General features: G+C 37.3%; 1 protein-coding gene across 14 annotated transcripts in view; it reads left to right on the top strand.

Moving 5' to 3' along the window:
• The window catches only part of CBLB (Cbl proto-oncogene B), a 230,527-nt gene that overhangs the window by 180,076 nt on the left and 33,437 nt on the right, over positions 1-17,014 (top strand). For all 14 annotated transcript variants that reach the window (XM_023754943.1, XM_023754944.1, XM_023754946.1 and 11 more), the window contains one exon: positions 6,260-6,354. In XM_023754943.1, the coding sequence (XP_023610711.1) occupies positions 6,260-6,354 (95 nt within the window). The remainder of the gene's footprint in view (positions 1-6,259; positions 6,355-17,014) is intronic.

The following is a 17,014-nucleotide window of genomic DNA, read 5'->3' as shown; positions in this document are numbered from 1 at the left end:
CTTGAAAAAGTAGTGACTTTGAGCATGTTTTCATATGTCTCTGGCCTTCTGTATGTCTCTTTCGAAAAGTATCTTTTTAGGTCCGTTGCCCATTTTTTGATTGGGTTGTTTATCCTCCTTTTGTTAAGTTGTATGAGTTCCCCATAAATGTTGGAGATTAAACCCTTATTGGTGATAACATTGACAAATATGTTCTCCCATGCAGTGGGCTTTCTTGTTGTTTTGTTGATGGTTTCTTTTGCTATGCAAAAGCTTTTTATTTTAATGTAGTCCCATTTGTTTATTTTCTCTTTAGTTTCAATTGCACTAGGAGCAGTATCAGTGAAGAAGTTGCTTTGGCATATGTCTGAGATTTTGCTGCCTGTAGATTCCTCTAGTATTTTTATGTTTTCCCGTGTTACGTTTAAGTCCTTTATCCATTTTGAGTTTATTTTTGTGTATGGTGTAAGTTGGTGGTCTAGTTTCAGTTTTTTGCATGTATATGTCCAATTTTCCCAATACCATTTATTGAAGAGACTGTCTGGACTCCATTGTATGCTTGTGCCTACTTCATCAAATATTAATTGAGCATAATGGCTTGGGTCGATTTCTGGGTTCTCCATTCTGTTCCATTGGTCTATATATCTGTTCTTGTGCCAGGCAGTTTTGGGAACAGTGGCTTTGTAATATAGTTGATATCTGTTATTGTGATCCCTCCAAGTTTGTTCTTCTTTCTTAGGAATTTTTTTATTCCATGTGAATTTTTGGAGCATTTGTCCTAAGATCTGTGAGATATGCCATTGGTATTTTAATGGGGATTTCATTGAATCTGTAGATTGTTTTTGATAATATGGACATTTTAATGATGTTGATTCTACCAGTTCATGAACACGGTATATTCTTCCATTTGTTTATGTCTTCTTCTGTCTCTTTTTTCCATGTCCTTTAGTTTTCTGAGTACAGGTCTTTATCTCCGTAGTTAAGTTTATTCCTAAGTATCTTAATTATTTTGTTGCAATGGTAAATTGAATTGTTTTTTAAATTTCTCTTTTTGTAAGTCCATTATTGGTGTATAAAAAAGCCATAGATTTCTGGGTGTTAATTTTGTATCCTGCTACATTGCTGAATTCATTTATTAAGTCTAATAGTTTTTTGGATGGAGTCTTTAGGGTTTTCTATGTACAATATCATGTCTTCTGAGAATAATGACAGTTTTACTCCTCCTTTTTCCAGTTTGGATGCCTTTTATTTCTTCTTCTTGTTTAATCGCATTGGCTAGCATTTCCAGTACTATGTTGAACAGAAATGGTGAGAGTGGGCATCCCTGTTTTGCTCCTGTTCTTAGGGGAAATGGTTTTAGTGTTTGCCCATTGAGTAAGATGTTGGATGTAGGTTTTTCATTTAAGGTGTTTATTATGTTGAGGTTTGATCCCTCTATTCCCACTTTGTTGAGTGTTTTTATCAAGAAAGAGTGTTGGATTTTGTTAAATGCATTTTCTGCATCAATTGATAGGATTATATGATGTTTGTCTCTCAATTTGTTTATGTGACAAATCACGTTTATTGATTTGTGAATCTTGTACCATCCTTGCATCCCCAGAATAAATCCCACTTGGTCATGGTGTATGATCTTTCTAATGTAATGCTATATCCGATTTGCTAGGATTTTGTTGAGGATTTTAGCATCTATGTTCATCAGGGATATTGGCCCATAATTCTCTTTCTTTGTAGGACCTTTTATCTGGTTTTGGTATTAGGGTATTGCTGGCTTCATAGAAAGAGCTTGGAAGTGTTCCTTCCTCTTGAATATTTTTGAAATAGTCTGAAGAGGATAGGTTTCAGTTCTTCTTTGACTATTTGGTAAAACTCCCCTGTGAAGGGATCTGGCCCAGGGCTTTTATTTGCTGGAAGTTTTTTGATGACAGCTTCAATTTCCTCCATAGTTATTGGCCTTTTCAGATTTTTCGATTCTCCCAGATTGAGTTTTGCAAGGTCATATTTTTCTAGGAATATGTTCATTGCTTCTAGGTTGACCAGTTTGTTGGAATATAGTTGCTCATAGTATTTTTTTACAAATATTTCTATTTCTGTGGGATCTGTTGTTACTGCGCCTCTTTCACTTCTGATTTTGTTTGAGTCCTCTGTCTTTGCTTCTTGGTGAGCCTGGTTCATCAATCATGTTTATCCTTTCAAATAACCAGCTCTTGGTTTTATTGATATTTTCTATTGTTTTTTTGGTCTCTATGTCATTTATTTCTGCTCTGATCTTTATTATCTCCATCCTTCTGCTCACTATGGGCTTTTTTTTGTTGCTCTCTTTCTAATTCTTTAAATCATAGAGTTAGATAATTTATTACCAATTGTTCTTTTTTTGTTTTGTTTTGTTTTGTTTTAGGTAGGTCTGTAATGCTATGAACTTCCCTCTCAGGACTGCTTTCACTGTGTCCCATAGATTTTGGATTGTTGTGTTTTCAATGTCATTTGTTTCCAGGATGTTTTTAATTTCTTCTTTGGTAAACCAGTCATTGTTTCATGGCATTCTACTTAGCCTCCAAATCTTTGAATTTTTATATTGTTTTTATTTTGGTTTATTTCTAATATTATGCCATTGTGATCTGAAAAGATGATTGATGTGATTTCAGTCTTCTTGAATTTTGGGAGACTTTGCCTGTGACCCAATATGTGGTCTATCTTTTAAAATGTCCCATGTGCACTTGATAAGAATGTATATTCCGCAGCTTTGGGGTGAAATGTTCTGAAGATGTCAATTAATTCCATCTGATCTAGTGAGTCATTTAGGATTACTGTTTCTTTTTTATTTTTTTGTCTACAGGATTTATCCAGTGATGTCAATGGGGTATTGAAGTTTCCTACTATGATTGTATTGCTGTCGATTTCTCCCTTGATATCTTCCAGAAGTTTTTGTTTTTATGTATGTGGGTGCTCCTTCATTGTGTGCATATATGTTTACCAGAGTTATATCCTCTTGTTGTATCGATCCCTTTAGTATTATGAAGTGGCCTTCCTTATCTCTTGTTATGGACTTCACTTTGAGGTCTATTTTGTCAGATATAAGTATTGCTACCCCAGTTTTTTTTTTTTTTATTTCCATTTGCCTGAAAGATATTTTTCCATCCCTTCAGTTTCAGTCTGTGTGAATCCCTTGTTCTCAGGTGGGTCTCTTGTAGACAGCATATATATGGATCATGCTTTTTATCCATTCAGCCACTCGATGTCTTTTAATTGGGGCATTTAGACTATTTACATTTAAAGTTAGTATTGATAGGTACTTGTTTGTAGCCATTTTCATTTTTTGTGCCTGTGTTCCTTCTCCCCCCCCTTTTTTTTTCTTCTTTTTACAACAGTCCCTTTGGCATTTTTTGCATTGCTGGCTTGATAGTGATAAACTCCCTTAGCCTTTTTTTTTTTTTCTGAAAAATTCCTGATTTCCCCTTCAATTTTGAATGATAGCCATGCTGGATAGAGTATTTTTGGATTTAGTCCCTTACTTTGCATCACTTTGTATACTTCATTCCATCCCCTTCTGGCCTGATGTGTTTCTGTTAAGAAATCATTTGATAATCTAATGGGAGATCTCTGTAGGTAACTCTCTGTCTCTCTCTTGCAGCCTTTAAAATTCTCTCTTTGTCCTGAACATTTGCCATCGTGATTATGACATGTCTTGGGTTCTTCTTTTTTGGGACTCTCTGCTTGTGTGACTTTTTCTCCCCTAAATCAGTGAAGTTTTCTTTCATTATTTCTTCAAATATGTTGTCTAATACTTGCTCCTCTTCTTGTCGTTCTGTTACCCCTAATATAAGTATGTTACTTCATTTCATATTGTCCCAAAGCTCCCTTAGGCTCTCCTCCTGCTTTTTAATTTTTTCTCCAAATGCTGTTTAGATTGGTAGTTTTTTCAGCACTGGCTTCTAATTTGATAATTCGGTCCTCAACTTCTTCTAGTCTTCTGTTGAAACCTTCCATTGTGTTGTTTATTGTAGCCAAATTTTTATTTCCTCTTGATTCTTACATAGGTTGTTGATTTTCTCATCTATCCAGTTTAGAAACTGTATGACCTTACTCTAAATTATTTTTTCTAACGTATTGCATGCCTCTATTTCATTTAGTACCTTTTTTGGGGGGGTGACTCCTCCTTTTCTTTATTTCAGGGGTCGTTTCTTTGTCTCCCCACTTTTGCTCTCACTGAAGGATCCAGGCTCTGAGTCACCTGGGGCCTGTGGCTACAGCGGTGGGCTTGTCAGGAGGGTCTCACTCACCAAGACTTCCTGGAGGGCCCTGGGGTTGAATCGGTGGACTTGGGGTTGGTTGTGCAGTCCCAGACTCACTTGCGGGCCCAGTTGTCTGGACGCGCTGGGCCTGCTGTTGAAGTGGCGGAATTGGCAGGCAGGTCACGCAATCACGGAGCCCAGGGCCAAAGTGGTGGGCTGGCAGGAGGGGAGCGCACTGCGAAACTCACAGGATCCTGCGGGCAGGGAGGCTGGGGTCCCGGTGTCCATGGGTCTGCATCTGAGGTAGCAGGTGTTAGGTCAGAGTGGTAGTAGGGCCTAGAATGGTATCTAGGGCCATTCTGGGTGGTGGTGAGGATGGGCTCCTAGTCACAGCAGCTTCCCCCTTCAAGATGGTGTGGTTACAGTGTCAGAGCCAGCTGCCCCGGGAGTGATGGCACCAGTAGCAGGTCTCCCCGTCTAGGAGAGCCCTGTCCACCAGCCCCTGAATTTGCTGCAAGATCTAACTATCCCTCCCTCACACACACACACACACACACACACACACACACACACACACACACACACCATACACCTCCGCACACTCCCCTTTTGCTCCCTCACTCTCTTACATTCTCTTCCTCACTGATATGCAGCTGGCCACCATCTTCCTTCATCCCTACAAGGCATTTTTTAAGTTAATGGTTTTTATTGAACTTTGCAATGATTAATATGTAGTTAATAATTTTTTGTCTCTAGTAAATTTTTTTTAAATGCCTTGTTCTGATATTTGGTCTATAGTCAGACATCTATGATAGCATAATTTCATTTAAAGGTACATTTTGTACATTTTGTCATAGCTTAACTATAGCATATTGAATCTAAAGAGGGGAGGTATGAAAAAAAAAAAGAAATGTTACTATAGTATAGGGCCTAGGTTTTAGCGTGAAACTTTAATGCTATAAAATTTAGATTGTGTAGCTTTGAAATGTAAACAATGACATATTTCAAATGTATTCCTTAAACCTGTTGCTTTACTTATTTTAAGGTTGATAGAGAAGGATATGTAGGGCCTTTTCAATTTTGCATTCTAAATCTTCAACACCACTTTAGACATATGAGGGGGACAAAAAAGTAATTGGCAGGTCATTAATTGTGTTACCTAGGACTATTCAGGGTATATTACATCCTTTTTGCATCAACATCCAACTATACCTTGTAAGTATTCACTAATAAGAGTCGGGGAAATAGGCCAATGATAAAACCCTAAAGGTTGCTTAAAGGTCTTAAAACATGTTTAAGCTTTTCTTGTGAGTATGTCTTTTCAAAGTTATGCTCTCTCTGTTTTAGTTGCTTTAATTTCAAGTTGTTCGATTAGTACAGAGCAGATGTTCAGACAGTTTCTTTAATACAACTGAGCACCCTGGAAAACAGTGACTCTCTGTGGTACCTTATGAGCAAGGTAACAATTTCGGTTTGTGTCATTTACACAAGGAAATCTATGTATGAAAGTGCCTGCACTTTGAAAGCCAGAACAGGTTTCCAGTTACCAGTCGTGCTGAAGTTTGAAAGAGCAGAGGCATTTCTGGTTATACTCATGTACTGTGTTATTGAGAAGCTTAACCCCTGTTAGCCCCTAAGAGATACAACTTTGAGCACTTGGGAGGAACTGAAATAAGAATTGCACCAGTGCTACTTTTCTCTGTACTGAATATTTACAGAGACTCTAATTTTTCAATCAAAACTGATCATGCTTGGGGAATTTTACTCTTTATTTACCTAACTCTCTGTATCTGATTTATAGAAATTACAGTATTCCTTATTATTATGTTTAAGACTCATGCTGTATTGGATTTCTTTAATGTAACTTGGTGTTACTTTGGATGGTGTGAATTATCACTATGGTGCTATTAACTCTTACGTAAATTGTATTATATTTCACTTGATTAAATAAACTGAAGTTATATATTCTTTTCAAAGTTTTTCTAAAGGTGCTATTATTTTAAGATCCTCCAGAAATTAAATTCTAAATTAACCCTTTGATTTCCTTTCAGGTCTTTTCCAATGGTCACCTAGGAAGTGAAGAGTATGATGTTCCTCCTCGGCTTTCTCCTCCTCCTCCAGCTACTACCCTCCTCCCTAGCATCAAGTGAGTTGTATTAAATATGGAGATCATTTGCCCATGCATAAAGATATCGTAAATAGTGGTTTTGATGTTCTCAGTACAGAAAGTATGGGGTGAATACAAATGTATCAATGAAATGATCCAGCTGCACTTATAAACTGAAATGCCAGAAATCTAGGGCCTTCCTGGTTCTGTGCTGGTGACCACAGCATCTTGGAGACCTAACCTAAGCACTGAGATTCCACATAGAGTAGCAGGGAGAGAAAGCTGTCTTCCCTGCAGCCAAGAGAAGGTGGAGGAGCACATAGCACAGCAAACTCTCCCTTCCAGTATGCTCTCTTCCTCTGAGATACCACATTTCCCCCAGCTATGCAGTTTGACATCATAAATCATTTTTGGTTCTTCCAATTTTCTCATTTCCCAGAACCATTCATCCATTAAACCCTGTTGGTTATTGTTTTGAAGTTTGTCATATTCAGCAGATCTTCCCCATTGCACTATCTTCAGCTCATAGCTGAACAAGCCTTATACCTTATACCTCATATGATATGAGCTCAGAATTAATATCAATAGATTTTTTAACTAGAAAAATAGGTTAACGCAGGGTCTCATTAGAAAAATGGGAACACCAGAGGCACAATGGACAGTTATATACATTTACCAAAATCAAACTAGGAGAAAACCAAGTCTTCTGATTCCCACTTTCCTACTCTTCATATTAATCAGGCTGCCTACTTTTCCTCCAATATATTTTGTTCTCGCAGCCAATTTCATTTAAATTATGCTTTCCCAAGATCACTTTCCTATTGAAAACACAACATTGTTGCCATATCCGGTTTGGCTCAGTGGATAGAGTGTCAGCCTGCAGGGAGAAGGGTTCCATGTTCAATTCTGGTCAAGGGCACATACCTTAGTTGCAGGCTCCTCACCGGCCTGGCACCTGGTTGGGGCTCGTGCAGGAGGCAACCAGTCGATATGTTTCTCTCACATCGATATTTCTCTGTTTCTGTCCCTGTCTTTTCCACTCTCTCTAAAACTCAGTGGGAAGATATCCTCATGTGAAGATTAAAAAAACAACAACCCCCCCCCAAAAAAAACCACCAAAAAACAAACACAACATTGTTCTTTCTTTCCTCCTAAATTATCCTATACTCTTCTGCAGTTAGACCTACAGAATTTTATCCAACTACAATACTGTTCAGTAATTCCTAATTCTTGCCTCTAATCTTTTGATTTTTTTCTGGCTTTGTGAGTTTTTCATTGTGTTCCTATTATGCACCACTTTTTTCAGAATTTTTATTCTAAAAGTCTGTCTCAAGCTCTATTTCTTTATGAAACGTTTTGTGACTTCTTCAGGCATAATGCTAGTAGTAAAACTGATTCTCATTCCCCGTCCCACAGTTTATTTTCTACACATTTAATTATATACTCTACTGTTTTGTAATTTTAAAGTGCCTTTTACATTAAAAAGATTATAAGGTTCTCACATCAAAAACATATTCTTGTATTCTCTGATTCTCCCATAACACCTGACTGTTTTCACTCTCTACCAAGTGGGTACCAAGAATACCTGGTTGCTTGGTTGATTGACTTCATTATCTGCTAAGATTCTCATTTCTAATTGAAACTTTTAGTGCATCTTCCTTTTTCTGCTGGTCACTGAACTCCCACCGTGCATATGAATGCAGAAGAAGGATACGCTAGATAGGAGCTCACAGAACATTTACAATCTACTTTAATATGAAATTAACATACATGAAATCACTAGAGAGCATTATGCTCTAAATTGTATGAATTTGAATTTTTTAGTTTTTATATAAGCTTGAGGAGAGGCTATTATAGATTTTATAAGTGAAGGATGCTTTATAGAAAGGATGGAAATTTCCTGAATCATGGAGGGTAGGCACAATTGAGAAAGGGGGAGTGAATGAGAAAAAGCCAGTGTGTGAAATGTGACATTATTCAGGGACAGTGGAAAACTAAGCTAATAGGCCGTTTTCCAGTGGTCACTTTTCCTGGAACTGACAGATATGTAGCAGACATAGAAGTTGGAAGCATGTACACATATTCTGTGTAGTAGGCTCTAAATCAGTAAGAGCATATGATACTCTAGCCTCAGGTGAACTCTGGATAAATGTATATGTACTGTAACATCTAAGTTCAGTTACCTTTGAGAATTCAGAGAACACCAGAAAATGAGGTAAATGAAACTTGCTACTTAAAGATTAAATTTTCACATTCTATTTATTAAATTTATATTGGCGAGTGGGATAAGAGGCAGAGGTTGCAGTTTGCTTCATTTGTATTTAATAGTAAGTCTCCATCTATATATAAAAGCCTAATATGCAAAGTGTCCCCTCGGGAGTTCAGCTGACCAGGAGTTTGATTCCTCGCTATGATGTGCACTGACCACCAGGGGGCAGTGCGGAACGAAGGAAGGCCCCAGCTGCTAGGGACTCTACCCATGCACGAATTTCTTGCACTGGGCCTCTAGTTTCTTTATAAATAGAGTAAGAAGAATAACTTTATAGTAAAATGTATTTACTGACATTTTTGTAATACTTTCATTTGTATGTGTATGTGGATACACTTTCTCCCTCTTTACTCTTGATTTTTCCCTCAGAAACAATGAAGTTGCTTTACTTAACCAGCGAAATATTTTAGCAATGCATGCTTAACTACAAATTAGCTTTGTATTTTGCATGCTACAAATTAACCATAGTTAAGAATACAACTGTTGGCTTTTAATGGCACATTTATCTCTCAAGTTTATTTTTTATTCTTACTATTAGCTAGCAGTTGTTCATTGTAGAAAAGATGGGAAGTATATAAAAGAAAGAAAAAATTAAATGCATAAATACAGGTATATACATACTCCAGATATCAATGCTCAGTTTTAATATTTTGACATTTTTTTCTTTAAGACTTTTTTTACATGATTTAGATTATATTGTAGAGATAATTTCATCTCCTCCTTTGTCACTTAATATTTAAATAAGTGTTTTTCTTAATCCTTTATGCACTGTATTTATTATGAAACCAGCATATAATTCCAAAGTGAACATTAAAATAAAATCAGATCGCCCTGACCGGTTTGTCTCAGTGGATAGGGCATCGGCCTGTGGACTCAAGGGTCCTGTGTTCGATTCTGGTCAAGAGCATGTACCTTGGTTGCGGGCACATCCTCAGTTGGGAATGTGCAGGAGGCAGCTGATCGATGTTTCTCTCTCATCGATGTTTCTAACTCTCTGTCCCTCTCCCTTCCTCTCTGTAAAAAATCAATAAAATATATATTTTCAAAATAATATAAAATAAAATCAGATCTGGTCCCAGACCTGACTCCAATGTTAAGTATTTGTCTGTATCTGAGTAAGGGCACTTCTCTGGGCCTCGCTTTCTCCCTTTACTGAAAGAAGGGATCCATTTACTTACATGATCTCCAAAATCCTTCTGAGCTTCAACTTTTTAGGTTCTATGAAATATTTTAAGGGGTGCTTATCTGTTGTGTTAATTATATATCAAATATTTGGCAACTTGAATATTTATTTATACTTGGTTAGTTGTGTCCCGTTGCTAAAGCCAGTCTGAGTTGGATACTGCCCTGCTTTTTTAAGTTTTTTTGATATTTTGTCAACGATTGCCTCATTTGAGTTTATAACCAGAGTATAATGAGTTCTATAACCATAGAACAGAGGGCAAAATGTAACTCACTGAAATAGGGAAGTTGGATGGATGTTCAAGTACCTATTTGCATATTGGACTCTTAGTGCATGTTTCAAAAATCAGGCCAAAGCAAAATTACACATTACTACCTAACATAGACTTCTGCAGTCTCACAACTGTTAAAAGCCCCAGTGTTGAATTCAGTAATGTCAAAGCTAGCATTTACCTTTAAATCTATCCATGTTCTTGTAAATGTTTACTGAGGTGTAATTGTTAAAGTATATAACACTGTTCTGATTCCCACTTACTTGATAAAAGAGGCTACTCTGTGATGTTTACTTTCTTGTAAAACTGTGTGTTTGCAATTATGTGACTTATTGTGTATTACCTCTTGAGACCTAAAAGAAGCTATAATTTCTCTTTTAAAAATATTGTCATAAAAGCCAAAACTGGACTAGTGTGTATAGACTTACTTATTTTTTTCTTAAATGGTTTTCTAAATGGTTTCTATTTAATTAACATTGATATTTAGCTGCAAATATAAAATTTCAAATATAACCTTGAGATATGGGTACTTATTATTTTGGGGTGGGAGGAAGAATAAAAAAATCCTATGTGGATTATGTTTACTTTGTAGTGTAAATTTTTACTAAATTATATTTAATCTTAATTTGATTTTTTCAAAATTAAACTAAATATAACCTGAAACAGTTAAAATATTTATTTTATTTAAAACAAGATAAGATGTTGGAAATAAGCAAAATAATATTGCAAGTAATAGTGGAATAATTGCTTCCAGGTAAGAGAATGTTCTAGAATGCTGAGGAACGTTGTTGTTTGTTTATTTTTATAAGAATATTTTTATGTGTCTGGTCTTTTAGAGATGGATCTTGTGTACTTTTTGACCTATTAAGATTTCAAATACACATGAACCAATATCACTTGCTCTATATTTTTGTACAAAGGCTCTTTTGTTGTTGGAGGTGGTGGTGTTGATTATTGTCATATACTTTCCTAAACATATAAAGTTGCTAATGTTTTAGGTTCAGTGAATAGAGAATCCGATTTGGCCTAACTATTCTATTTTCATTCAGTTGCATGTTCTGACTGGAGATATAGTGTGAACAAGATAGAGCCCCATCCTCTTTGGAATCGATGCTCTAGTTAGGGGGAACAGAAAGGAAACCGGTAACTGTGGTATACTGTCAGGCAGTGGTAAAAGCTAGGAGGGAGAGTGAAGGGGTAAATAGTGATAGAGAGGTTTATGCTTTAAATGAGCTTATTGAGAAAGGTAATATTTTAACAGAAACCTGCAAAGGAAAGAAAGAGCCAATAGGTTGTCTGGGTGACATGCAGAAACATAACTCAAATTCAAAACAGTAAGGTCAGTGAGTCAGACGGGCAATGCGGCTGGAGTTGAACAATGTGTGCAGAAGTTAACTCCTCTGCTGCGTTTAATGCCATGCTAAGAACTTTGATTTGGTTAGTTTTAGGAGCCATTGGAAGGTTTTAATCAGCATTATGCCCTGATCCTGGTTTGTGTGTTTAGAGTTTCACTGGCTGCTCTGTGGAGAAGAGTATTTAGGAGAGCAAAAGTGGGAGCAGGGAGACCAGTGGAGACTTGCAGTCGTCTGATGGGTAAACCAGTGAGAGATGGCCAGGGCTTTGACTGACATGATACTGGTGGAGTTACATGGTCAGCTTTGGGTTGCATTTGGATCCAGTAATGCCTGTTAATAAATTGGATGTCTCTGAGGTATGATAGTCAGGGATGACACTTACATAGGTTAAAAAAAAACAACAACTTGGTGAATGTTTGGTGCCATTTACAAAAGTGGGAGATCAAAGACGGGGCACATGTGGGAAGGGGCAGAGGTGGTAAAATTACTAGTTATGGATCTGTTGAGTTGAAATGCCTGTTAATACAACACACATATTCAGATAGAGATGTTGAGGGGATAGCTGGCCATACCATCCAAGCTTTAAACTTAATATTATATTCAGGCAAATATTTCAATTAGTATGTGTCATCAAGTTGGCTCCAACACTGGTGACCCTACAAATGAGTGAACAGTTTCATCTTAGGGTTTCCAAGGGGAAAGAAAATGCAGTAGTATTGCCTTCTGCTGCACAGTAAGTCCAGCCCAGGTTTGTTAAGGTCCGTGGTTTAGCACATCACCAAACATCTATGACATGTAAACGCCTTGCAGGGGGAAATTTCAGTAGGTACTATCTAAAGCTGACAAATTCATTTCTACATGGCTTGCGCCAAATTTAGTAGATTGGTTACATTTCTAGACATATGAATGTAATTTAATGAGATTTTTAACAATGTAGGAGCTTATATATTTAAAGTATTACCTTCAGGATAACTACATATTCTTTACCCCTGAAATGTTGATATCATAGAAAACATATTTAGAACATTTCTGTGTAGCAAAATTTTAGTAAACATCACCTTTTATTAGTTATTATAATAATTTCCCTTTATATACTAAACTGCTGGGGAAAATAAACTAGAAATGTAGATTTGTAAATGCAGCCTCAACTACTGCCACCTTCTAGTAAGAGTCATTTAAGAGGTCCATACCTGGGCATGTGTGCGTGCCAGGGAGTGTGGTTGTCTTTAAATAGTGGTGCATAGATAGGTAAGTGTAAAAATGTAAAGCTAGACCAGTTTGAAATGATGGGCAAATTCATTAGTTTTTGTTTTATTTTGCTTTCTTTTTTAACTAGAGAGCAAATGACAGAAAAAGAAAAGAAGAAAAGTACTAAGCTACAGAAGCTATTAAAACAAATATCACATTGTAATTTTTAAAAACTTCAGGGTAATGAGCCTGATGGACATTTTTCATCTTATATATGGTGTACAGCAGTCTACATTTTCTTATTCTTAAAGTCAAAAGAGCAGGAAAACATTTTCTGTTATTATGTAGGCAATGTTTACTACAGTTTTACATTAATCCAGTTTATGTTCAATTAGAGATGTTGAGGGGATTAGTATCACCGAGTTAAATATAATGTGGTGAAAACTTTTTTAATGGAAGTTACAGCTATAATTAAGAATTACTCTGTTTTATTAACCCTAGTGAGTGAACATTGTTGGTTTTTTATTAATCCTTGTACCAGCTTTCATTCTGTTACCTTAAAATCCTTTGAGACTTGCTAAGTTGATGTACTATTTTTTTAATTTTATTTTATTGTTTAAAGTATTACAGATAGTAGTACATATGTCTCCTTTTTTTTCCCATTGACCTTCCCCCGGCCTCCCCTACCCCCTGGCACATATTTTTGTTTATTATTTTGCCTTTGCTAGATAGAAAAGTGCACTATTACCAAAGCTGGCAGTCCCCTGTAAGTAACAGTTGGCATGGTATAGAGGAGGTGGTGTGAGACAGGTCCTTCTTTCCACTTTGTTTGTTGTGCTCCCTATTACATTTTTCTTTCATTGATGGATCATGTAGAAATGTTTGTGCATTTGGTTTGCACCCATTGATATGATTCAGTATTTGAAATTCAGACGTAATTTATAAATCAGTGTGATTATGCAGAAAAAAGGTTAAATTTTGTTTAAACCTCCTACAAAGCAGCTGGACTATCCTAACGTAAGTTTTCTAGTGTTTTGTTGGGGAATTGCTGGAACCTAGTTGTTGGCACATGGATAAGAAGAATTGAGGGCTGCAAGTATATCATTTTTAACTAGCCTCAACTAAAAGAGAGCAGTAGTGTGTGAAAAGGGTACAAAATAGATAATATGGGCATTTGGAGGATGGCTATAATCTGGGTGGGGAAATGCCACTAATTCCACTAATCTTTCATTTTCTCCATCTAAAAGCTATGATGGGAACTGGTATTAACATTATCCCAGTAGTCTGACCAATCTGTTACCTGTAATTTATGATCACAAACAATTAGGTAGTCTTTGATGGACATGTGAGCCACTGGATTCTGTTTAAAGATGCAATCTAAATCATATTCCCTATACTGTCTCTTTTTTGTCCCACGGAGGCATAATCTACCATATATTCTCCATTTCTCCATGAACATATTGATCCGTTGATAGAAAATGTGTAGGGTTATAAAGCGATTTTATTTTCATATTAAGTAAGGACATGTTCACGTATTCCACCACATCCAAGCATTTCTTATGTTTCTGTTAACATTTCTCTATAGGCTCAAATGAATGAAATAATGTTTTGAAGGCCTCTAAGAATATTAAGCATATTTGTTTGTAAAAAGATGCTTATGGCCAATATTTTAAATGAGTTAAAATAAAATTTTATTATAAAATACGATATTTCCAGTTGTTATTAAAGCATAATTTATTTGCAGTAAAACTCACCCTAATGTTTAATGTACAGTTTTGTGAGTTTTAACAAATTCATAGTCATGTAATCACCACCACAATGAAGATCTAGGACAATTCATTATTCAATAAACATCCCTCTGTGTCTTGTGTGAATTTCTCCTCTCACTGCAAACCCATGGAAATCACCAGTCTGATTTATGTCCATATAGTTTTGCTTTATCCAGAAGGTCATAAAAATAGAATCATACAGTATGTAACCTTTTGAATCTGGTTTCTTTCTTGGGGAGCATAATGCATTTGAGATTTAGCCATGTTGTCAGGTGTATCAATAGTTTGTTCCTTTTATTGCTCAGAGTAAGTATTCCATTGTAAAGCACATCTCCACTGTGGAACATTTGGGTCATTTTTCTTTATTTTTTGCTATTGTAAGTAATGCCACTTTAAATATCATCATGAAGTCTTTAATGTTTGACATGTATTGGAAAATTAGGGTATCAAGAAAGGTACAAGTTTCCTCAACATTTATCTTTTTGATTGCTAAAGCAAACCCTAAAAGTATTAGAAGTAATGCTGGTCCTGAAGAAGTTAATTTAAAAATGTAACTTGAAATTTGTTTCTCCAATTTAAAAATAAGTCAGTGAAAATGCATATAATTTAAGCATATGAAACCTAATAATATGCCACACTGATTTTCCTTGGAACCCTCAAAATTAATACATATATTATAAGCCTTACTCTGATATATCGGGGAAATGACTCACATGTGGCACATGTGTAGCCATTTCAAATTCAGCTATAGTTGGTGTTGGCACTTCTCTGGGCTATTATTTCTCTGAGTTAGATATTTCCTCTGTTAGAATTGGGATAGTTACAAAAACTATGGACCAATTTCCATTGCAGGCTCTAAAGATTCAGTTTTAATAAAATATTTTTAAATGCCTTTTCTTTATACTTAAAAAAAGAATCTTACATGTTTAAAACCAGAAAAATAACATATTATATTTAAAATGCTTTTGTAGATTATGAAAGGATCCTAAAAATGTTTTTTCTCTTTCCCTTAACAGCTTGGTCATGTATTTCTCTAATAACCATTCATTATTTTCCTCTAAAAGCTTATGGGCACTCCCCTACATACATACCATGGCAGACCTTTGTTGATTCAGGATCTGCTCTTAAGTATTTTGCAATTCAAAACAGAAATAGAAGAGAGACCTAGGTGATTATATAAAAATATAATGTCAGTGGGCAAGCATATACTAAATACACACAATAGAAAAGACATGTTTGTGTCAAGGGCAATGTCACAGGAGGTTCATGTATAGAAAGTGAAGATGGATGTTTCTACTTTTCTTTCTTTTTGAAAAAGTGGGTGGACTAACCGAGGTATAAACAATTGCTCAACTGAAACCTATATAATTTTATTAACCAACTAGAGGCCTGGTGCACAAAATTCGTGCACTTGGGGGGTCCCTCAGGCTGGCCTTTGCCAATAGTTGGTTTTCAGATACATTCAGTCAACAAGGCCAGCTTCTTTAGGCTTCAGAGGTACGTTGTGCCAATAGTTGGTCTTCAGACATATTCTGTTGCCAATGCCAGCCCGGGGGAGGGACCACGAGGAATCGGGCTCCCTCCTCTCTCCTGTCAGGGTCCAGGGTACAGGTGAACAGGATTTGGGGTTGTCAGGGTGCCAGCAGAAAGCTAACCAATGGCTGATTCCATGAGGAATTCAGCTCCCTCTTCCCTCCTGTCAGGGCCAGGAGTGGGGGGGCCGACTGGGGGCGGGGCCATCCAGGGGAAGGAGCTGCGGGAGGTTGGGGGAGCCGATCTGACTGGATCTAGCCAATTGGACTCCGCAGTGCATGAGTAGGGTCCCTAGGCCTGGCTAGCGATCAGGGCCTATCAGCGCTTTCCTTCCCCTGGCTGCTGACAGCTGGCCTCGCCCCCGCCTGCCACTGCTTGCCATCTGTGCGGCGGCACCGCCTCCCCCCACTCCCCCACCACCAGTCGCCTCGTGACAGGCATGGGGTGCAATTGCTTGGCTGGCCTGGGCCTCCCTCTGCGGGGCGATTGCTGGCCGGCCCCACCCACCCACCACAGTGTTGCTGGCCAGTGGCCTGGACCTCCTTCTGTGGGGCAATCGTGGGGCGATGGTGGGGCCCCCCAACCAATCGCATCGCACCTGCCCTGACTGGCCTGGCACCAGTACGTGTCACAGCATAGTCACCTGGAGGGTTGTTCTCTGTTCGGCTGTTCCGTTGATTTGCATATTATGCTTTTATTATTATAGGTGTCACCCCAGTAAATTTAATAAAAAAGAATTGCTCAAATGAAGAGAAGGAAAGAACTTGCTAGGGTGATGTCTGAAGTATGTTATATAGGTAAAGCCAATGGGATTTGTAGAAGGCCCCCCCTCTGATTATACATTGTTCATATGGAAAATAATATAACAACAAATAAATAATAATACAAGAATAATCTCTGTGTTTCATGTATTCACAGCTATAGACCTGCTTTTGCCCACCCTGTATGCCTCACACCAGGAATATAGGATGCTGTAGCAAGCATGTCATAGTCGTAGTCCGCCAGCCGCGACTTTGACATGCTTGCAAGGAATGCACCTATGTGCCTTCAGTTTCAAAATATAAAAATCACGCCAAACCGGTTTGGCTCAGTGGATAAAGCCTCGGCCTGCGGACTGAAGGAAGAAAATGG

Source organism: Myotis lucifugus, unplaced genomic scaffold, assembly GCF_000147115.1.
Source record: "Myotis lucifugus unplaced genomic scaffold, Myoluc2.0 scaffold_67, whole genome shotgun sequence".
In the NCBI taxonomy this organism is placed as follows: Eukaryota; Metazoa; Chordata; class Mammalia; order Chiroptera; family Vespertilionidae; genus Myotis; species Myotis lucifugus.
Note: the sequence above shows the minus strand (reverse complement) of the source record. Positions and strands in the feature narration are given on the sequence as shown.